The sequence below is a fragment of the Ovis aries genome, chromosome 10 (genome assembly GCF_016772045.2).
Source record: "Ovis aries strain OAR_USU_Benz2616 breed Rambouillet chromosome 10, ARS-UI_Ramb_v3.0, whole genome shotgun sequence".
Taxonomy (NCBI): domain Eukaryota; kingdom Metazoa; phylum Chordata; class Mammalia; order Artiodactyla; family Bovidae; genus Ovis; species Ovis aries.
The window spans coordinates 33,380,301-33,404,457 of NC_056063.1; the positions used below are offsets into that span (position 1 = coordinate 33,380,301).

The window sequence follows — 24,157 nt, forward strand, 5'->3', positions numbered from 1 at the left end:
GTGGTAACGATGATGATGATGATGATGACTGACATTATTAAGAGAGCTTATAAATTTGAGAGGCTGGTGGGGGAACAAGCAGAAGAGCACTCATTTCCTAATTCTTCATACAGGGAGACAATCAATCCTAATAAAAACTGAAAAGTGAATGACCATGTTCTCAGCTCCTACTTATTTTCATAATCTTCTTTTCCTTTATTTTAAGGGAAATCTTTTAGAAGCTAGTATTTCTTTTGGCAAAAGAAATATTTGTCTGAAGTTCAATGATTCAGAAATTTTATTGTGTTTATTTCTTTTTCACCTAAAATTAAACTTAAAATAGTTTTTACTTAGAATTCATAGTATGGGCCCATATATTTAAAAACCTTTTTAGCATCTGTTTATTTATCAGAAATAGATGTCTGGAATGGTATACCCCTAATGCCAATGACGGTATTTCTAGACAGTAGAATTTTATGTTAGTTTTTGCTTTTACTTTTATAATTTTCTGTATCACTTGACCTAAAAAACAGACAGACATATATATATTTCACAACAACAAGGCCACTTTAAAAATGTCATGGAACTTTAATTAGTTCTACTCACCAATAGCTTTGGTATAATGTCTTGCTCCAAGAAGTAATTCTGGGGCTCGGTACCAGAATGTAACTACTACTGGATCCAAATCTGCTAAAGGCTTCAAAGGTGAATTAAATAATCGGGCAAAGCCCATATCAGCTGTAAAAAATAATAATAATAATAATAATAACAATGCTAAGTAAATAGATTTTTACAAATGTAACTGATGACTCTAATTTTACTATTAAGATACAAAAAACGTGAATTCTGTGGGGAGAAAAACCAATAAAACATCTCACCCCTTTCAGAAGTCTAAATATAAGCCAAGGTTGAGATCTTCATTCACTGCAAACTACTGCCACTGGGTTACAGACTCACTCTGCTGCCTGAGGTCCAGGGTGACCCTACTCCTCCAGGCAGATTTCTTTCCATCTGTCTTACCACCAGGGGGACAGGGCTGTGCAGCCAGCCGCACGTTCATTCTTTTCACTGGTCACAAGTACCAGGGAACTAGATCAGTTAGGGTGAGGCTTCCCGTTATCTGCATCAGTAAGCATGCTCACTGGTATAAGCTGATGTACAGTATGACAATACCACTATTTCCCCCCATTTATTTGGGTTGAGTTTTTTAATTTTAAAGAATTGTGTTTGTTTTTTTTTTGAAGCCGGAAAAGACTTTAAAGATCATATAATTCAATCACCTCCTTTTTCAAATGAGGAAACTGAGGGCAGAAGAAACTGCTTTGACAAATGTCAACAACTCGCATCTCAGAGCTGGAGCTGTGCTGAGATACAGTTCACGGCATTTCGCACAGTTTACTATGTAGTGCAGTTATTCAGGCACAGCTGTTTGTCCTAAGGAACCATGATCTTACAGATAAAAACGTTTTTGTCTCACTATCCCTTGGAACATCAAGTACAGTGTCATTACACAGAGCTGCCAAATACACATTGAATGAACAATCACTAGTCATACCACCTATTCAAAAATTTCAAGATTCATCCACCATTTGTTTGATTTTGCTCTCCTAATACACATTCGTAATGAAGCAGGCCTTAATCGATCTACTTATAGAGGTTAAAAAACCAACAAAGAAATGTGGCAAAGAACTAAAACCATGAGTCGGATTACTAAATACTGACTTACAGAAGAATGTACCTTAAGTGTGACTACTTTAAGCTACTGATATCCCCCAAGCCTGTCAACATCATACATGTGACACAGAAATAATTCCAAACGAGATTATTTTTAATATATAAATTTTCCCCAAGTCTTACAGTAGTGAACACATCTGTAAATACTGTCTGGCTGGGTCTTTTAGATTGTGCATGCTTTGAACTTACATTTGAATTTGATGCCACCACACTGGTTGGATGAAATCTGCTAAATGTACACCTAAGGACTTAACAGGCATTTGACGCTACATAAGGACCGACAGGGCCTGGTTCTTAAAGCAAGCCAATTGACTAGGCGCATTCTGAGATGCATCAAATGTTTGTCAAGAATTTTGCAGTTTATATCAAGGGTATTTTCCAAGTCTAATTAGAAGGAGAAAATGGGATTGGAGGATTTAAAGGGGAGGGTAGAAAGAAGGGTTGGGGACACCTGGGTTTTTCTTTGCTGGTGAAGTGGTACAAATCAGTTGATAATCCCAATTTATACTAAATTTGGCAATCAGAAATTTCTATTTATTTTGTTATATACTCCCATACTCCTGCTGCTTTAAAATTAAGATAATTTGGTTACTACATTTCTTCTATCCACACACAAACTAAATAAATGTCACAAACACAACTTGGAAATGACAATGAAAAAACAGGATAAATAAATCTAGCTCTATCCTTATAAGTTATCAGACCAGAAATGGGTAAAATTTTGCACTGATACATAAGAAAACAGAGCTATTAGAAAACATGCAGAGGTACAGAAAGCTCGTTAATTCTTTTCCCTTCAGGCAAAGGCTCGTTAGAACCTACCCAGCCTCAGTGGTATTCTTAGCTTGTAATCCCTGACCTAGATGAGGCTAACAGAAGGATATGTTCGGATTGACCTGGCTCAGGGAAACAGAACTGATGGTATGATTAGTAGTTTGCTGTACGCCCTTAGGACTAAAGGTGAGGTTGGCTTCTAACAGGGATAGAAGCCACTCACCTCTACAGGCTATTTTTAATGAAGGCAAAAAATTTCTAAGAAACTCACATGGCTTATTTTATAATTAGAACACTTCAGTCTCTAAAGATTGTCTGACACCTTTTGAGAGTGTGAAACATTTTTCACTTTTAATGTATACTCTTTAGAAATGGCTTCGATCACATGGAACTATATGAATAAATGCATATTATTACAGCAAAAATTAGAAGTGATAAAGCTGCCTGCAAAAGTTTTAAAAGAGTGCTACACTGTGACTTATCAAAGATATAACATACCAATTTTTACTCTTCCTCGCTCAGGACCTTCACCCATAACTAAAATATTAGCAGGTTTCTGTGGAAACAAAATAGTGTTTTTTTTCAGTAGACAGTAGTGGTTTCTTTTAAATAGACAATACGCCAATATAACATAAATCCACCTTTGAAAAAACCACATTTACTCAAAAATTAAAATCAAACACAGGAAGTCACCAAAGAAGCTTTATGTGTGTGTGTGTGTGTGTGTGTGTGTGTGTGTGTGTATGCCAAGTAATATGCAACTTCATGAAGGCCAAATACGGTAGTGCTTTCTCCAGGCAGAGCGAGGGCTTTTCTTGGCGCTGTTATCAGTCTGCTTCACTACTGTGGAACATCTGGCAGAAAGTTACAACGCTCTGCTTCCTTCTAACTCTTTCAATTATATAAAACACCCTGCAACTTTAAGGGGAAATGCATCTTCAAATATAATATAATACTGTATTATTAAAATGGCAAGGAAATTACAGGGAAGGGGCCACCTGATAGCTTTTTTTGCGGGGAGGGAACCACATAGTATATATCTATGTTTCAAACAAATTATAGAGAAATCAATGTAAGAGCCTTTTCTAAATGAGTTAGCAGAGTAGTAGAAATTTTCCATGACCTGAACAGTTCCCATTTTTAAATAAAAAAGGAAACTAACATATTAAAATGAGATTTTACAAAAGTAATACTTCAAACAGTTTTTAAACGTCTAAAAACAGCAAGATTAACTGTCATCTAAAACCCGTTATGGTGGTGTATCTACCACACTAACATGCAAAGTAAGGGCTGCCCCTCTTGAGGAAAAAGGGAGAAGGGAAGAAGGCAGAGGAGGGAAGGCGGCGGCCACAATCTCTCTCAGCCGCCAGCCTGCTGTCTGCCTGACCTGACTGCAGTTCTATCAGTCTGCCAAATAAGAGCGAAACCCGAGCTCAGTCCCTTTCAAACACGGATCAAAGCAATCTTGAAGATCAAATCAAAGATCTTAATGAAGGCTGTGTACAGTGGGAACCAGGTCACAGGCTCCCCTGACCATATTTAACAACAGCCTCTATGCTATTACTGACAAAATGTGACTTCCAGGACATTACTCTACTAACTACCAAAGATCAAAATTATTTCTTTATCCTCAGTGAAAAGACACTGCTAAAAAGGCAGTGCACACATTTCAAAGGTTGAAAATTCTGCAGCTTTCCAGGTGAGGAAACACGGCACCAGAGAGAGTGACTGGCCTGCTCTGAGTGCGACGGATGAGCTGGGGCAGCAGCAAAGATCCAGCCTGTCCCTGAGCAGAGCCGCCCCCTTCCCAACATGCCCTGCTGAGAGTGATTTATACAGCCAGCTTTAAACGGATGTGTATCACCACAGTCATGATCATTATGTTCTGCTCAAGAAAACATTTCCAGAACCTCTTTCATCATACCCACTCCTGCCCCGAGACAGCAGGGCAAGCACAAGGAAGTGCAGGGCCGATAACACTCCCCATGAGCCACGTGGAACTGCCAACCACAAACAGCACTGCCCATCGCTGACACCAGATGAGGCCCTGCTCCAGAGCAAACCAGGGCTCAGGGACGCTTGTGGAATGTGACGGCAGGGGTGGGCCCTCCCAGAGGCACAGGCAGCCTGTCCACCTGACTGGGGGTGGGGCTCAGGAGGGGACCTGACGTCTGAGCTAGAACTCTCTCCTCATGGGCCATCAGGGCAGGAGCCCCGAGACATCTCTTGAACCCCATTTTGATTCTCCTCCCATCAACTCTGCCTTCTCTACCATCACGAGGGCTCACTTCCTAAGAGACAAAGCTGATCACGTCACCCCCTTGCCTAAAATCTTCCAGAGTAACGGGAAAATTATTAGGAAAACAGTGGAACAGAAAACGATAGACACACTGATTACAACTGGGTTTAAAAAAAAAAAAGTGCCACGAGTAAGGACTAGAAGAACAAAAAAGGTTAGTGACAGGTAGGGATGAACTTTTTCACAAGTTTCTTTGAACCCTTTTCTTGTGCTTTATTATTACTTAAATGCTTCACCTTTCATGGCCCCTCCCCACCTGTGCTGTGAATAGGGAGAAGTCTTCAAGGTGGGACGCCAGGCGCCTGCAAGCTCCGCTCGAGGACGACTCCCCCTACCCCAGGGCTCTGTGCCTAGTCAGACCTTTTTCACAACTACATCAGTGCTGGCCCTGTATTTCTGTCACAACAACTTTCCTTTCCTCTGTGTTACTTGGCAACGTCTGGTTCTCCACTCACCTTTTAAAGATATAATACACGAATACACCCTGATTATAAACAGGCCACATACAGTTAAAAGAATCTAAACAGTCAGAGACTCTTCCACCACCCGTCACTCCTCCACCACATCTCGAACACCACTCCCTCCTCCAGAGTTACCAGCTGATTATCTGGCTTGCTGTGATGGATTCTGCTAGCACTCAAGTGCTCCTAAAAGATTACTTCCATTTCTGGCAAAAGCACAAGCACAAAGGGGCATCTCTTTCTTCCTTCTATTCTAGATAGAGTGAAAGAACTCCCTCTTTTGATTTCTTACTCATTCAGCAGCTGGGTTCAGATCTGAGAAGCCCTGGGGTGGGTGGTACTGGTTAGCCTGCTACTAGGCAAAGGGAGGGGAAAAAACCCCTCTTTTGGTCTTCATTTTACTATACACTCATTGGACTGGCCATATCCCAAGCAGCTTGGTTCTGAGCCTTGGTTGGGAACAGTTTCCCTGTCAAAGTCTTGCCTGGTAGGTATCAGGGTTTGGGGCCAAAGCTCCAGCTAATAATTAGAACTTTTTCTACTAGACAACTCACTGCCTACTGCACAATCTGAAGTAGATCTCAGGGCTGAGGCACTAAGCAGACTTAAATTAGTGGATTTAAGTTCAGCTTTGGCATGCTATATAGTCAGAAACAAAAGAGAACGATGTTCAGTGCTGTTTTAATAACACTAAGCAGTGAGTTGTTCCCCATGGGATCTCCCATGGTGCCATTCCACAGGCCCCAGAGAGTGACAGTCTGATTTAGGAGACAAATTCACACTATATTTCTTTTGAGAATGTAACCTAATGAAAAGTTCAAGAGAAAACGGCAGAAAAACCACAGAGATCATGAATACTCTTGTATTTGTTCAATCAGTATTAAGGAAGACTTCAAAAGACTTGATTTTTGTTTTAGTACTTAATGCCACGGAGACAATACTATATTCTCCAAAAGGCTAATCCCTTTCATCTTTGTCTATCAGTGGGAGAACCTGATAGCCCTAGGGCCAAACCATCCAAGTCACTGATGATCAAACACAACAACAATCATGACTTTAGTAAACTGCAATCAAACGTAATCATCTTAAAGGAACATACAGAACTTTGCTGGTGACATTTTGATGAGGCACATCCCCTCATGAAACTATCTGCTGCTACATACGGCAAAGGTCCAATGCGACTTGAAAGTATTATAGCATCATGACAACATCTTCAAGAATAGTTACCTTACTCACAGAAGTGACTGCAGGATACCTTTATTGCCTGCTGAACAATGAAACAGATGGATGAAATACTTTTCGAAGTCTACTGATTTGATTATTTGAAACTATGCCTTGAAACAAGCTTTCCTCTTGTTTTCTTTCTCCCAGAAGAAAAACTAGTTTTGTATTAGGTTGGTATAGAAAAACTTAAATGAACTTTTTGGCCAACAGGAAATTAAAGAGTGTGCCCTTGTTTTACAGTCTCCTGGCTTTTCTTCTTGTTTTATGTTGTTGTGCTCCAAAAAAGTCTCCACTGCCATTTCCTAAAAAAAGATGTCTGTGTTACAGAGATAACCATTCCTGGTGAGACTTTCTGCTCTCCAGACGCTGTCACATTAGGAAACATCACACTGATGACTCTGGCAAACAGCAGAGATGGTAAACTGGTTTCATTTAAGGGCCCAACTGTGGAAGAAAACTAAGGGCTGCCGGAACTGCATCTTGAGAAAGACAGGACCTGGGCTAGTCAGGAAACTGCCATTATCAATTAGAGGTATCTCACACAGGTACAGAACTGCATAACGCTGGCATCTCTGTCAAGCTAACTGCAAAAACTTTTTATTCTAGGGATGAAGCCAGGGTCTTCATGTGTTCACTGACTTTATCAAGGCAAAACAGAGACTCTGAGTCCGTAAGAAAAGCTGATTTTTAATGGATCTATGAAAAGGAGACAGTGATACACAAGTAACCACTGTCAAGTGCTGCTCTCCAAGATCTGTTTGGAAATAAATTACACACTGTAAACAATACAGCCTGGTGGCACACTTTCTGGACACTTGATAACTCTGAGTTTGGTTGTTAATCATTGTGTGCCATAATACACACCGATGTGTATTTCAAATTACACTTTTCAATTGACGATGTCTAACTGTTAAGAGAATATTTCTGCTTTTACTTCTAGTTTTGTATTCTGAGAGATTAATGCAGAATCCGTATCTTTATGAATACTTATTATGTATATCTTTAACTTATACTACACACTGAATTTTTCTAGACATACATTTTTATTGAATGTTAATTTATATATATATTTTATTTCTAGGCTGTGCTGTGCACATTTCGGGATCTTAGTTCCCCAACCAGATGTTGATTCTGGGCGCTAGGCAGTGGAAGTACAGAATTCTAAGAACTGGACCACCAGGGATTCCTAGGTAATGCATATTTTAAAATATATTCTTTTATATGTCCCTAAATGCCAAGCAATTCTACTGTATCACACTGCTTCATTCTATAGTTTTTGCTTACTTTTTAGTTAAATTTGTCACAATCTGATTTAAAGTATATTAAGGTATATAATTATATATTCCTAATTCCTTCTATACAACTGCCAAATTGAACAAGCCAAGCTTTTTGGTGTATATTTCATTATTTCAATCATTCTGCTGTTATAAAATGTTTCAATCTTTTGAAATAAAACATACTTTTTTTTTTGCCACACCCCATAGCATGTGGGATCTTAGTTCCCTGACCAGAGATCAAACCTGCATCCCCTGTGCTGGAAGGCAGGGTCTTAATCTCTGGACCACCATGGAAATCCCTTTAAATAAAATATATTTTATCTGACACTCTAATTTTTTTCTATATTTGAACAGACACAGACTCTAGACCAGAGTTCTCAACTTTTTTTCTTCCCCTAAACATCTGAGGAATATAACAGACTTCTGAAGATGAGGAATTATGATTAAATGCTTAAGAATAGGCTAAAAAAAAAAAAAAAAAAAAGATCCCATCAACTATTAGCTCCGTGACCTTCACCTCCATTTTCTCACTTATAAAATACGGTTAAAAATAATGACAAGTTAGTGTTGCAAAGATAAATTTTGCTAATGTACATAAAAGACAATATAATGCTTGATACATTAAAAGTCCAAAATATAATGATAGCTAACACTATAATCTGTTAACAGTGACTCACAACTGAAGTGATTTAAGTAGAAACTCCTGGGGGCAGGGTACCCATGTATGATTGGATAAGACCACCAAGATGATTTTCCTGTATCACCCTAAGAGATGCCCCTAATTTGTTTTTATCTAGATGTCAGTCACTTATGCCTTTTACAGATCAAAAAAACTATTTATTATTAGTAATAGCCTCTTAAGAATTAAAGCAATAAAAATACAGATTCCTATAGGAGATTAAAATACAAAAAAGTACAACGAAAGTAAAATTTACCTGAAACTTCACCTCACAGAGTTAGGTCATTACAAACATTTTGGTGGACATAATTCCAGATTTCTCTAAATCTACATTATTACATGTATATAAATATCTTAGAAAAGCCCTTTTGATTCCTGTATTCACTTAACAGTGAACAAATAATAAATAGACGCACAGCACTACTATATTGATCCTACTTTATTTAGCCTCCCCTACCATAGCTCCTTAGGTTATTTTTAGACCAGAAGAGCTCTAGGACATTGTCAGGTAACAGTGAAGTCAGAAGGATAACAGCTGCTGACTTGCTTACACACTTAGAGGTTTCCTTCCTTCCTTATTTTTATAAAGAACTTCAATCAGAAATGAATATTAAATTTTGTCAAACACTGAATTTTGCAAAAGTTTTACATTTACAACTACTGAGATAACCACAGCATTATTCTCCTAGCATTATTAATGTGAATTCTGTCAACAGGTTTCCAAATACTGTATCATGTTCACATTCTTGAAATGAACTTCATTTACTTGGGGTATAGTAATCTTTTAATGTTCCTCTGGATCCTATTCACTAATATCTTATCTAAGATATAAGCAAAAACGTTTATGCGTGACACTGACCGGCTGTATTTATTAGGTTTGTGTTTAGGATAGATTCTGAGTTACCCGTCTCACAGGTTAGAAGGCTGTTGAGGAACTGCAGGAAGGGGAATGACATGGTGTGCTTTGCTTTCTAGAGGTCATTCTGATTGCTATGTAGATACTGGACCACAGAAACGTAAGACTGCAAGGAGGGACGATCACGGGCTTGTTTTTTCAGTAATCCAAGTACCCTGGATTAGAATAGCAGCGATAGAAACGATAAGAAGCAAAGTCAAGAGGCAGGAAATGGACTGCAAAAAACTCAACTGTGTGCACTGGGAGGTCAGGCTACTGTAGGATCAATGAACAGGAATGAGTGAAATGGTGCTCGCTTCGGCAGCACATATACTAAAATTGGAACGATACAGAGAAGATTAGCATGGCCCCTGCGCAAGGATGACACGCAAATTCGTGAAGCGTTCCATATTTTTAAGACAGCCTTCTGAATGGGAGAAAATAATAGCAAATGAAGCAACTGACAAACAACTAATCTCAAAAATATACAAGCAACTTCTGCAGCTCAACTCCAGAAAAATAAACGACCCTATCAAAAAATGGGCCAAAGAACTAAATAGACATTTCTCCAAAGAAGACATACGGATGGCTAACAAACACATGAAAAGATGCTCAACATCACTCATTATTAGAGAAATGCAAATCAAAACCACAATGAGGTACCACTTCACACCAGTCAGAATGGCTGCGATCCAAAAATCTGCAAGCAATAAATGCTGGCGAGGGTGTGGAGAAAAGGAACCCTCCTACACTGTTGGTGGGAATGCAAACTAGTACAGCCACTATGGAGAACAGTGTGGAGATTCCTTAAAAATTGCAAATAGAACTACCTTATGACCCAGCAATCCCACTTCTGGGCATACACACCGAGGAAACCAGAATTGAGAGAGACACATGTACCCCAATGTTCATCGCAGCACTGTTTATAATAGCCAGGACATGGAAACAACCTAGATGTCCATCAGCAGATGAATGGATAAGAAAGCTGTGGTACATATACACAATGGAGTATTACTCAGCCGTTAAAAGAATTCATTTGAATCAGTTCTGATGAGATGGATGAAACTGGAGCCGATTATACAGAGTGAAGTAAGCCAGAAAGAAAAACACCAATACAGTATACTAACACATATATATGGAATTTAGGAAGATGGCAATGACGACCCTGTATGCAAGACAGGGAAAGAGACACAGATGTGTATAACGGACTTTTGGACTCAGAGGGAGAGGGAGAGGGTGGGATGATTTGGGAGAATGACATTCTAACATGTATACTATCATGTGAATTGAATCGCCAGTCTATGTCTGACGCAGGATGCAGCATGCTTGGGGCTGGTGCATGGGGATGACCCAGAAAGATGTTATGGGGAGGGAGGTGGGAGGGGGGTTCATGTTTGGGAATGCATGTAAGAATTAAAGATTTTAAAATTTAAAAAAAAAACTAAAAATTTAAAAAAAAAAAAAGGAATGAGTGAAATGAATGAGCAGACCTGGAAGTTCACTGGGGAAGTCCAAACCCATATCCTGAAAGCAAGGGGGTCTGAAATCTTCCTGTCAGTTTGCACCTGTCCACTGGGCAGACCCAGGGAGACTGAGCTAGGAGGACTGCATCATCGCTGCTCATCTGCCCTTCCCTCCCTTTCTAACTCTTCCCACAGCGTCTTCTCCCTGAAAATAAGCACTACAGTTGACTCTTCTTTGAGAAAAGATGCCGGTCAGATGACTGGGACCAATGGCCAGCTGTGCTACTTCAAATTAGAGTTACAGGGGAGTCTTACTGTACTTCAATCTGAAATGTGTTCTGAAGGGAGCACTGATAAGAATCCAGCTATTCAATCAATATTTATCATGCAACTAATATGTGCTATCCTGGGTGCTAAAGATATACTAGTAAGTGAAATGGATAAAGTTTCTACACCGAAGGTGCAGTCCTAGGGCAACCTAATGATGGACTGGAACTAAAATGCACTGACTGAACATTTATTATGCGCCAGACAATCTAATATTTCACTCTCTATCAAAGAGCAAAAATATGGGTCTGGCTCCATTTTATGTTAAAAAAAAAAAGATATATGTGACTTAAAACTCAGATAATCTTCTACTTCTAGCCAATTTTCAGGATTACTCAAAAATATAATAACACTATTTTTTTTAAGCTCAATTAAATTATTTAGAATATCTGTCTTGTCTGGTGAGAAATGGGACTTTAAAAAGATTTTAGCATCTTGCTGATCAAGGGTCTCAAAAAATTCATCGAGAATCTGCACTATTTAGTAAAACAAAGTGGGCCACTTTTTCATTATTTACAAACAATAGAACACGGTTCATTGTGTGTGCTCAATATCTAAATTACACAAATGTGGCATATATTAAGAAACTAAAGGGACTGTTTATAATCAAACACTTCCAAGAAAGAAAACTGTCCAACTGTCATTTAAGTCAACATACTACAGAATAAACACAATATTCGTGATGTTAACCAAAAGTAATGCAAACCTCATTTTAGTTTGCCTTAACTCATTCTTATCAATAAAACCTATGTTTCATCTTCAAGCCTAAATTTTATGGATACAATTTTGTATGTTTTCCTAGTTATACATTTAGACAAATAAGAAAATTGGAGTAAATCCTTGGAGATTCCATTTATTCCCAGTAAATGAAGCAAATCTCAAGTAATAAGCACTGATTGATCCTGACAATCACAAAGCATTTTTCTTCAAAAAAGCTCTGTTTTAAAGAAACATGCTTAATATATTCCCAACACTCATTTCTAGGAAGCTAAGCACAGAGAAGGAGCAACAACAGCAGTCAGAACAGAGGCCTTGAACACAGTCTCCTTTCTTCCCAGCTGGCCAATCAATTTGTTTCTTTGCTTCTTTCAGCATTTGGACAGTGTCAAGGTCCTTTCTGCTTCCCCTGTCCCCTAAAGAATGTACTGCCCCCTCCTTTTAGGCAGACAAAAAAGTGTATGCATGGCTTTTTTTTCCTTAATAGCAACCATCCTCTACTGACATAAAACAAATACACTAAACAACACTGAATATTATGTGTGAACTTTACTAAAAGACTAAATAAGGTATTTTCTTCTGTTTCCTTCTCTATGATTATAACATGTTAACTGCAAACTATTAGAAAATTCAGGATGGTATTAAAAGAGGAAAGTGAAACTTGCCTGAAATTCTCCCACCTATAATAAACCCTACTTAGAAAAACATATTCCCTACAGGGCTACTGCTATTCAACATGATTTTATTATCAATGTCAACATATTTGCAAAAAATATTAAAGTACTTATAATTAGAACAAAGTATTTTCTACAGACTTGATCTTCTCTTTTCCTAAACATATAAAGTACCTTTCGGGCAACAGTCTAAGACCAGCGGCTTTCAAACCTTCTTGAACACAACCCACAGGAAGAAAATCACTCATTATGGCCATAGTTAAACATATACATACATACACACATACAACTGAAACAAAAGTTTCATGAAGCAACAACCTGCCTCAAGACATATGATGTACTCTGATATTTGCTCTGTTCCACTCTATTCCATTAAAAAATTTTTTAAAAAGGCTGGTTGTGTTGTGTGATTTCCCAACTCATAGCTTACAACCTGCAATTTAAAAATCACTGACCTAGAGGGGAAAATCCCTAAAGTCAGTGATCCAGCTTTGAAAATAATTAGCTAAGTAACCAGAATCAGGCCATTTAATCTCTTTTCTTCTGAGTTTTCCACTTCCTTGTACAGAGCTCACCAGTCAATAGGAAAATGAATCTAAAAATCCCAAGCAAACCAACTAATTATATTACTGTTTGAAGACTTTAGTATTAGTAAGCAAATCTAATAAACCAGGTGATCTTTTACTCAAATAAGAAGAATCAGATCAAAAACACCCCAATAATTCATCATGTTATAATCAGTAATTAGGTGCCTTCATACAGGAGGCCCTATGATACTGAGTCTGAGTCAATGGCTCACTCCGAGATTTTGATCGTACTGAACAGTTGCTAGGAAACCAACTCATCCTTCACCAAGCACAGTTAAACTCTCCCCCAACCACCAAGTGATTCCAAGTCATCCAATATAATCAAAATAAACTTCAAGGCAGCAGCACTATCAGATTTTTTTTTTAATAAGCCAGATTAAATAGCTCTGAAATAGCTCGAGCATTTTACAAACATGTTTATGCAATGGCCCACTGGGCTATTTCACCTCACATACTACACATGACAAGACATCCCCCTGGGATACTTCCAAAGGAAATCTCTGCAGACATTTATTTTCTAGGAAATTTTACTATGGCAAAAAACTGCAAAAAACAAAGAACCTATTTTGCAGTGAATGCTCTGTCACTGAGCTATACCCACCCCCCTCCCTGCCAAAAGAAAATATTCTGAATTGTTTTAGGGCAGGAATGACCAACTTCAGATAGCTGTAATACTCCAAAACACTCCAAATTTCATATACAGCCTTGTAATTCAGCTTAAAGGAAAAAAATTACAAAGGAAAATACAAAAGATATAGTATATCTTACATTATCCATTTGGTGCAAGAGGAGGAAAGTATAGCCTATGTGCCAGGGAGCTCCAAGTTAATTATCACTATGATAAAATCATTAAAGTAGTAATTAAAATGAAATTTGCAGGGATACTATATATTTTTTTAAATGGAACACATTAATGACCATATGAGGACTATATACACCTAATGAAAGTTAACGGCAAACAGGTAAGTCATAGTAACTACTCCTCTACTCTTTATTGAATTCCTTAGGAAACAAGTCAAAAGCACAAGTCTTTAATACTTACTTAAATACAAGTAAATCATTTGACTGACTGTAAATCATTTCTGTTAAGTCTGATATAGCTGAATATTTTCAACAAAAAGCACAAAATTCAGCCAACAATGAATTCACTAGAAAATTTTAAAAGAACTATCAGCTAGAAATTAAAATACTGACATTGTGATTAGAAATGACCTGGTCTGCTAAATGGAGGATTAAAGTGAAACATTGGCGATGCAAGTTCAGAATAGTTGGAACGTACAGAAGAGAGGCATGCCCACCCTCACCCCATTAATGATTAAAGAATAATTCACACAGAAGGGACTTCCAGAAGTTCTGGAAAGAAAAAATCTGTGAGGGATGCAAATCAACAATGATGAAAACGTTCCACCCTTAATATTAAAGGAGAAAAATTGGAAAAAATAAATGACATAAAGTGAACATCAGAACAAACAAAGGGCCAAGAAATAGGTCTCCTTGGGAGGAACAAAAATCTGGGGGAGAGGAAGGGAGCAATGGATGAGATCAACAGATCACTGTCATTAGCTGAATGGTCTCTGAACTAACTGATAAGAGCTGAGTTCTTTTCAGTAGAAAGAAGGCTGCTGAAAGGACTTAAAATGTGGTATGAATAGAATTTTTTCTGCACTGTTTCACTGCACTAAATCATAGCAGAGAAAAGAGGGAGTGAAGAGAAGAAGTGCAGCAGAGTCTGTGTGCGTCCCTAGATACAGAGAAGTGTCAGGTAACATCGGAGATAAGCTATGGCGAATAACCTTGGAGACCACTTTGCTTCTGTTACAGACCGGCTAGTTCGTTCATTCACCCCGTGTAAGCAATACTGTATACATTACTGTGTATTCCAAAGGCACTGGGAAGTCTACAAAGATACAATAAGTCCCAGTCTTTGCCCTCAGGAACTTACCATCAGACAGAGGAGTACAATTACCCAACTAGTAAGCACCCCAGGGGTAGTTCAAAATAATGCTACAGGGTTTAGAAGTAAACAATCTCACTCTCAGCTAGTGTGACTGGGGTGGTGGGTGCTAGGGGCTTTTCTGATGAGGTAGCAGAGCAGAGCTTTAAAGGATGAGTAGATTTCAAATGCAGGAGATGAAGGGAGGAAGGCATTTAGACAGGCAGGACAACCTCTGGGTTGACTGGAAAATAAATATGAAGAATAAGATAAAAGAAAAACAGGAGACTGGAGCCAGACCATAGTGGTGTTTTTAATCTTCAATTTGGCAGCATGCATACTAGTGAGAAGTGTTTTTCAAATTCTTAATCTATCACAGAATTTTTCCTAGGAAGAGAAAAATTACTGAGTTTGAAATTTCACAGTTGCACAAGAAAACGACGACAAAATTTAGAAAGTTTTATTAAAAAAATAATCATTTCCACTGATAGACCCTAGACAGTGAACTGGCTGGACATCCTCAAATAGGTCACAATGGAGTCACTGGTGGTCATACCCTTGCCCATGTGCTCTAACTCAAACGGGAGTTCAGTCACCACTGCTGGATCAAGCCTGGCTTCTACACAAAAAGGATCGAATATGACTTTGGTGCTTCAAGCTTTTTACTAGACTGGGCTCAGGAAAAAAACCACCAACCAATCAGGCTAATGGACTTCAAACTTGTCCTTATTTTGAGTTACTAAAACATATCTTTACTTGAAGCTTTCCTAATATTCACACTTAGTTTCTCTTTATAGTACATATGGCAAAAAAAAAAAAAAACAAAAAAAAAAACAAAAAAAAACACCACACCTTAATATTCCTTAACTCAACAAAACCCTCCTATTTTATGTAAGCAGATAATTGGGGGGCTGGGGTGGGGGAGAATATGGACCACACAACCCTGAAATTCCTTTTCCCACGTTGCACGTGTCTCAGTCGACCTGTTTAAATAGGATGGCTATTCTGGGTGTCACCTTGGCTGGACCATAGTACTCAGAGTATTCTGGATGTTTCTATCAAGGTGTTTTTGAGTGAGATTAACATTTAAATTTGTGGCCTCTGAGTTAAGTGGGATCACCCTCCATAACATCGGTGGGCCTCACTCCGAAACAAGAAGGAATTCTGCCAGTGGACGGACTCTGGACTCAACTGCAACTCTTGCCTTGGGTCTGCCAAACCTGCCAGCCTGACCTGCAGCTTCTGGACTGACCCTGCCTCCACAACGGCAGGACGGAAGTGCTTAGGAGAAACCTTACTCTCTCCACACAGACCCAACTCTCTCTACACAGACCCATTCTCTCTCTCTGGAGAACAATGATTAATACAGGTGGTAATGCCAGAACCAGGACTACAGACTGCTAGTCAAACAACTTTCATTTCCAAGGAGAGGAGAATACGAGAGGGGAAGGACGTAGTCCCAAAGAAAGAGTAAAGTCACCTTACACACACCACTGTTTTTATTTCTCTCTCTAGTTTACTTTGAATTCATAAATTATCTCATAAATACTGCATAGCTTTCCTTTCCAGCCCATTTCTTAGAACATCTGCACATGTGTACTTATTACTACATTCAGCCCAACAAGAGTTCCAGAATTACCAAGTCTCTATTTCCTGTGGAGGATGACAGACCTCAGTTACTGATTTGCTACTACATAATAGAACTGGACATGGAACAACAGACTGGTTCCAAATAGGAAAAGGAGTATGTCAAGGTTGTATACTGTCACCCTGCTTATTTAACTTCTATGCAGAGTACATCATGAGAAACGCTGGGCTGGAAGAAGCACAAGCTGGAATCAAGATTGCCAGGAGAAATATCAATAACCTCAGCTATGCAGATGACACCACCCTTATGGCAGAAAGTGAAGAGGAACTAAAAAGCCTCTTGATGAAAGTGAAAGAGGAGAGTGAAAAAGTTGGCTTAAAGCTCAACATTCAGAAAACAAAGATCATGGCATCTGGTCCCATCACTTCATGGCAAATAGATGGGGAAACAGTGGAAACAGTGGCAGACTTTATCTTTTTGGGCTCCCAAATCACTGCAGATGGTGACTGTAGCCATGAAATTAAAAGATGCTTACTCCTTGGAAGAAAAGTTATGACCAACCTAGATAGCATATTAAAAAGCAGAGATATTACTTTGTCAACAAAGGTCCGTTTAGTCAAGGCTATGGTTTTTCCAGTGGTCATGTATGGATGTGAGAGTTGGACTGTGAAGAAGGCTGAGTGCCGAAGAATTGATACTTTTGAACTGTGGTGTTGGAGAAGACTCTTGAGAGTCCCTTGGACTAACCAGTCCAAGGAGATCTAACCAGTCCATTCTAAAGGAGATCAGCCCTAGTTTTCTTTGGAAGGAATGATGCTAAAGCTGAAACTCCAGTACTTTGGCCACCTCATGCAAAGAGCTGACTCACTGGAAAAGACGCTGATGCTGGGAGGGATTGGGAGCAGGGGGAAAAGGGGACGACAGAGGATGAGATGGCTGGATGGCATCACCAACTCGATGGACGTGAGTTTGAGTGAATTCCGGGAGATGGTGATGGACAGGGAGGCCTTGCGTGCTACGATTCATGGGGTCGCAAAGAGTCGGACATGACTGAGCGACTAAACTGAACTGAACTGAATGATCAGTAGTGACAAAATTAACTTTTATTTATTAAATGGTAAAGTTAACTATACATATCAACCAAAGAACTCCATAACTCTATCAACTGAAATCAGTATTTCTATTAACAATAAAGCTAATTTTATTAAGCAAAAGCTTCAGTAACACTCTGGACTATTTTCAAATGGTGTTTTTAGGAGGTCTATGTTAATTTTCTACCTTGATATGAAGCTTCATGTGGCAAGTCAGCACCTAAACCAACTTATGCAATTCTTAACATTAGAAATCTACACAAATCGGCTAAGGTTGGTATCACCTCATTTTGTCTAAACCTGACTGAAAAGGAGCAAAGAACATAATTAACTAGTAATTATACTGCAAATAATAATAATTGCTTGAGGTAAGATTTTTAAAAAAAGGTCATGTCATACAGCTTCTAAAGAATAGTTTTCAGAGTAAATACTTTTAATACTACATATATGAATATCTTGTGTAGCTGTAGTTGAAAAATTATATACTATCAAACTCCAAAATTTGATTTTCAGTTGGCAGGAAGGTAGGCACAATTTTAATAAAAACCATAATTATGAATCTTTCCTTCAAGAACAAGAATAATTCAAGAGGCAGGGACCTGAACCAGTAAGATCCAGCCTAGGGGAGGAGTTTATCACTTCAATGAGAGAATGGTTCAGTGGGCCTGCAATGCACAGAAGGATCAGGCGTTTGGAAAGAGCACTAAGAAGCCAAGCACAGACATTACAGGAAATCATGCTTCAGACGAGAAAGTCAAAGGAGGCAGCAGCAAATAATCGATTACAGTTTAGAGAAGGTTGTGAATGAACACACTTCTAAACAGATGGCAGTGGCCTAGCAAGAGGGGTACAGCACCAGGAGGGATTTGCTTCAGTGAACAGGAATATTTTACCCCGATACTGTTCAGAATTGCCAGTATCTGGTAATAATAAAGTGTCACTACTTTTAGTTTGTTTCATTATTATTTTTAAGTCAGCTGCAGACAGTGCGTTCCTTTGTTACCTGCACCTGGGTACAGTGCTCCACGCCCCGTCTCCCAGGGCACCACCAACACAGACTTCTGAAATGACCTGCTTGACAGTGTCTCTATGCCAACAACAACTGTTCAGGCTGTGTCAACAGAAAGAACTCTCCTCAAAGAAATCAGACTTTAAAACTATTTTCATTACTTTCATTATTTCATAGTGTAGTTAACGCTAATGTAAGCAGTTCAGGTATATTTTGGGGCTTCCCTGGTGGCTCAGATGGTAAAGAATCCACCTGCCAATGCAGGAGACCCAGGTTTGATCCATGGATTGCGAAGATACCCTGGAGAAGGGAATGGCAACCCACTCCAGTGTTCTCGCCTGGAGAATCCCATGAACAGAGAAGGTACATTATACATTAGATTTTTGCATAGAGAATTCCATGGACAGAGGAGGTATATTACATATTAATATAAAAATTAAATACTGGTTTAAAAATCAGTTTGTGTTCATCTAATGAACTAATATTTTAGTGATGAGAAAATATTTAAATTAAAAATACAACATTATCTTAGCATAATTAACTCTACATGAGAAAAATACCCTTTAACCAGATTCTATTCTTTTAAAATCATGAAAAGTGCCAGGAGCTCAAAAGTAGTAACAGTTTTCCCCTAAGCTGACTCTTCTAAAAGCTGAAATTTATTTTCATTTTCATAAAGAGACAAAGGATTTTTCACATTTATGTTCTGTAAATTCACTGCTTGTAAATATCCTAATTCTATTAAAAATAAAGTTTGCATAAGAGAAAAAGTTATTTCAACCAAACTTCTGATGTGTTACTGGTCCTACTGTAAATGCTTTTTCTAGGCTTGAGAACTGGAGATAAAATAACTGCCACCAAATGTATTTCAAGGAGATTTACTGAAGACAGATGAAAGAGCCAGAAGCTAAAACACCTGACTGACGACAGAGACGAATGCATTAAACACAGAGCACCCGGCAAAGAGCACAGCACGCACGTGAGGGCAGAGCGGCTCCACCTTATCAGGATGGAGACTTCGCCTATGTACACATGTGATCAGAGACCATGCCATAGCTTCCAGCACTGTGTCTATAACTGCTTGAAATGAAGGCACTGCTACAAACCTCACTAGAGTCACTACATTTACAAAGAAAAGAATAAAAGCACAGTGTAATTATGCAATATGAAAGGGGTAAACAGGAATCTGAAATTTAAATGAATTAAATATATAAAGCTTTCATGAACAAGCACAATTTAATCAACAATTTAATGCTATACATTTTTTTAAGGGCATACACTATTCTGCGATGTAAAATAAAAATAAAGTCAATTTCTGAAGTCTTAAGAATTTAGTGTACCTTAATATGGCAAGGCTTCTTAATAATGTATTCAATCATGATTAATAAAGGCTATTGGCTGAGAGACTTCTACTAATATAGTGGGGTTCAAAAAATAAGTAGTTGAACACTCCTAATATTCAATTTAATATGCAGTAGGCTCCAAAGGTTGTATTTTCAAGTTATTCATAAATATACCAACTTCCAGAGTTTGTCTGGCATCTAATAATCAATGTAAAGCAAGCCAACGCTTTATTTACAGACTTAAAAGCTTAGCGAAACCAGTGTGGCCTCTTTCGCCTCTTAAGCACCAGCTAATGTATGTCCCGAAGCAGGAGCCATCACACAGAAGCACAAAGCTGGGCTAGTTTTGAGACCGTGGCATTCCTGCTTCCCCTGTAAGGTCTGCAGGCCTGTACAGCACTAACATCTAGATGCATCGCCCAACTCTTAAGTGCATCTTTCTAGCTTACACCTAACTACATTTCAACTTACCAAATCCCTGTGTAACACCCAGTTAGCATGCAGGTAGTGGATCCCATCTAGAATCTGATATAATAGTGACTTCACCATCCCCCGAGGTAACTGAACTGGCTTCTTGTTTGCTTTAGAAGCTCTGTGAAACTTGATTATATGCTGAAAGAAAGAAAAATATCACCAGAAGCTTAAAAAAGGAAAGAAGGAAAGACAGTTTGATAAATAATATTTTACTAACTGAAAAAAAAAAAAAAACCAACCACTCAGGGATTTCCAAAGATACTGAAAATATCATTTCACATTCTGCTGGATAGCATAAATAACCCTAAATAACTACAGCTAAAATGTCATTTCCTGAGCATGGGATAGGGCCTCAGAAAATAAATGACAACAAAGAAGTAGAAAGTAATGTGATTTTATTTTTAAAGTATAATTAAAAAATTACTTTCAGAGTTACTTGACCTGTTTATCTAGTGAAAATTTTCAAGAAACAAATATCTGTTATTCGGCAGTGAATAAAATGTGTATTAAATGAAAGAAAGAAAAAAAGAACAGAGAGTTTTGGCTGGTTCACATAACATAGGTATGGTACCTATTTACCACTTTATAACTGGGTTATAAAGAAAGCAGATGGAAAAATATTTCAATTAAGTACACAGAAGCACAAAGGAATAATATGTAAATAACCAGTACATATCTCTGGTCATATATAATATTTAGAAATATGAATGCTTCAGACAAGGGGGTAAAAAACAGCCTTGAAACATCCAGCAAAGCTTTCTAGGTATAATGTTAGTGGACATCCAGTAAACAAAATGCCACTTTATAAATAGAAAAATCATTTTACAAATAAGTGTACCTCAACAGAAACAAGATCCAATGTTTCAAACACTCGACAGATGTCTTCATTGTAATGAAAGCACTCAAACTGCAAGAAAATCTAGAAATCGGCTGCAGCCAACTCTGCTGTGCATACCACTGGGCACAGGCCTGAATGTAACACGCACAAGAGCAGATTCCTGGCCAGTATCTGACTGCATATTAGGTGTATTCTTGAACTTAGTAAAAATAATTAAAACAGGAGTGATTATTTTAATAGTATAGCTTTTAACAGTATAGCTATTATTTAACAGTATAACGTAACCTTTTCATTTTCTTAAGATATAGAAGTAGAAAATGGGTAAGAAATAACTAATGACTAATGAGTGAAGGAGTTTTATTTTCCAAAGGAAAAAATATAAAGCAAAGGCCTATATTTGGGAAGGTAAAGGGTATCAGTTAGTGCCTTTAGTAGTATGTAGTATGATTAATGTAGTATGTAGCATGATTACTCAATTTAGCATGATTAATCTATCCTTTAGTAGCAGCATGATATTATTTTAATTTTCTTCTCAGTCATTTTTTTGAAGTACTTAAGAACAGGCAAATAAAACAGAGCTATAGTAAGTCTTAATAATCTAGACTGTTTTGTCACCTATCCAAAGAAATGACAATCAAGTCACATCACCTTAAGAACCAGCAACTCTCAGAGCTTTAAAAAAAAAAATTACAATACATTAAAAAAAGAAAATCAAAACCTACCACAGTAAGAATGAAAGGAACAAACACTCAGGGGAGGTAAGATAATCAGTTGATGCCGTATATGTTTCTTTAGACAGTATTTTCATTAAGGTATTACAAATTACTTTTTTACCAATATTTTATAGCTACCAAAACTAAAGTGGAGAAATTTCTTACCTTCACTTTTATTCCTGGGCTATATAACAAATATGTAATATGCATACCATAAGATTTCACCAACACCTAAGTAATTTTTTTAAATGACTTTTTATTCTTTTTGCCCTTTGCTGCCTTACCCCAGCTAATTCAATATTCCAATTAAAATAAGAAAATAAAATGGATAAAGAGTAGTTTTAGTAAACTGAATCATCATTTGGTTTTTATTAAAATGAGCACTAGAAGTGCTTATTTGGCTTAAATGAATTGATAAAGCCAGTGGTGACTCTATGCACACATTCTGCTGTGCTGCTAAGTCGCGTCAGTCGTGTCCGACTCTGTGCGACCCCATAGATGGCAGCCCACCAGGCTCCTCTGACCCTGGGATTCCCCACGCAAGAATACTAGAGTGGGTTGCCATTTCTTTCTCCATATACACACATTACATGCAGCTTAATTTATTAAAGTATGATTATTATACCTACACATAAAATTAAATATTACATACCAGTTTTGCTAGAAACCATGTTGAATACAATACTATCTCCTATGCTCAACTATGTCTTATTACATATCATGCTAATCAACTAGCCTGGAAATTTTCTCATAAATTTGGATTATATAGTTTGATTTTATATTACATTTGAATATGATGAGTGTTCAATACTGGCCACTCCAATTTAATGAACTTTTATTAACAGAATCCAAATTTGATTTGATTATAGATTTCTTTTACAATAATAGAAGCCAACAAAAACTATCACAAACCTTGGGCAATAGTCTCATAAAAGAGGGAAAACCTATTTTGTTTGAAAATAGTTCTTTCCAGGTAACTTATATAAAAATAAATTGAATCAAATCACATTTAGTCATGTTAAATAGCAATCTACAAACAATACAAAAAAACGTTTTTTAAAAAATAAATCTAAAAACATATGAAACCAAAATAAGTTTCAATTTAAAATAAGTTTCAATTTCTGGAGTCTGTTAAAGTTAAAATGATGGAAATGAGGATTCATCTGGAAATTAGCAAAAGAGTTTGAAACTTTCACTATTTTCAGAAGGTGAATTTCCTTTTACACAGTTTTACTGGGATTTGTGCTAGCTTTATTTCAAAATTTTGTACTTCCATTTATGAACTACAGTTGAATGAAAAGATATATTTTGAAGATTCTGAAATTGAGCCAGGATACTGTAATCCCTTGCATATATTTTCTCTTTTTATTTAGTTCAATAAACACACAGCCATGCTAATTCAGTAAGTATAGACAAGATGTAAAACATAGCAAAATATTTAAAGACCTTATTACGTATTAAATAGCAGAAAAATATATTTCACAAAAGTGAAGTAGTTGTTAATTAATTAACAACACAATACTGGATATTATTTACTTGCAAAAAAGAGCAGTAAAAGTATTATATTTTACAGATGGGGGAAGCTACCCCTTCAGAGTCATTAAGAGATTTGCCCTACGTCATATGACAAACAGGCCCACTAAATCTCAATCTGAGTGAGTGAATCTAAGTTGCTCAATTGTGTGCGACTCTTTGAGACCCCAAGGACTATATCTATCTATCTATCTATCTATCTATCTATCTATCTATCTATCTATCTAGTCCATGGAATTTTCCAGGCCAGAATACTGGAGTGGGTAGCCTTCCCCTTCTTCAGGGGATCTTCCCAACCCAGGGATCAAACTCAGGTCTCCTGCATTGCAGGCAGATTCTTTACCAGCTGAGCCACAAGGGAAGCCCAAATCTCAATCTAGTTCTCCAAATAAATACAACATACTTAGGTCCCAACACAACGTATTATCACCTTCTCATCTTAGATTCTCTTTGCTGCAGAAAAGGAAATACGCTGCTTTTAAATCTTACAACAAAACAGTTATTACTTTTTTTTATGTTGTCAAAATCTACAGCTAGGAAACAAT

At 37.6% G+C, this 24,157-nt stretch overlaps 1 protein-coding gene and 1 non-coding gene across 7 annotated transcripts in view; one reads left to right on the forward strand and one right to left on the reverse strand.

The window, feature by feature from the left end:
* Positions 1-24,157, reverse strand: part of CDK8 (cyclin dependent kinase 8) — a 78,451-nt gene that overhangs the window by 18,982 nt on the left and 35,312 nt on the right. For 4 of the 6 annotated variants that reach the window (XM_042254876.1, XM_042254875.1, XM_015098174.3 and 1 more), the window contains exons 4-6: positions 20,526-20,666; positions 2,986-3,043; positions 586-717 (exon numbers count right to left, since the gene is read on the reverse strand). In XM_042254876.1, coding sequence (XP_042110810.1) covers positions 586-717; positions 2,986-3,043; positions 20,526-20,666 — 331 coding nt within the window. The remainder of the gene's footprint in view (positions 1-585; positions 718-2,985; positions 3,044-20,525; positions 20,667-24,157) is intronic. The other 2 variants (XM_042254877.1, XM_060394092.1) reach the window with 2 other exon arrangements.
* LOC121820501 (U6 spliceosomal RNA) lies at positions 9,632-9,738 on the forward strand. The gene has a single exon (XR_006061065.1). It is a non-coding gene; the product is annotated as a U6 spliceosomal RNA (small nuclear RNA).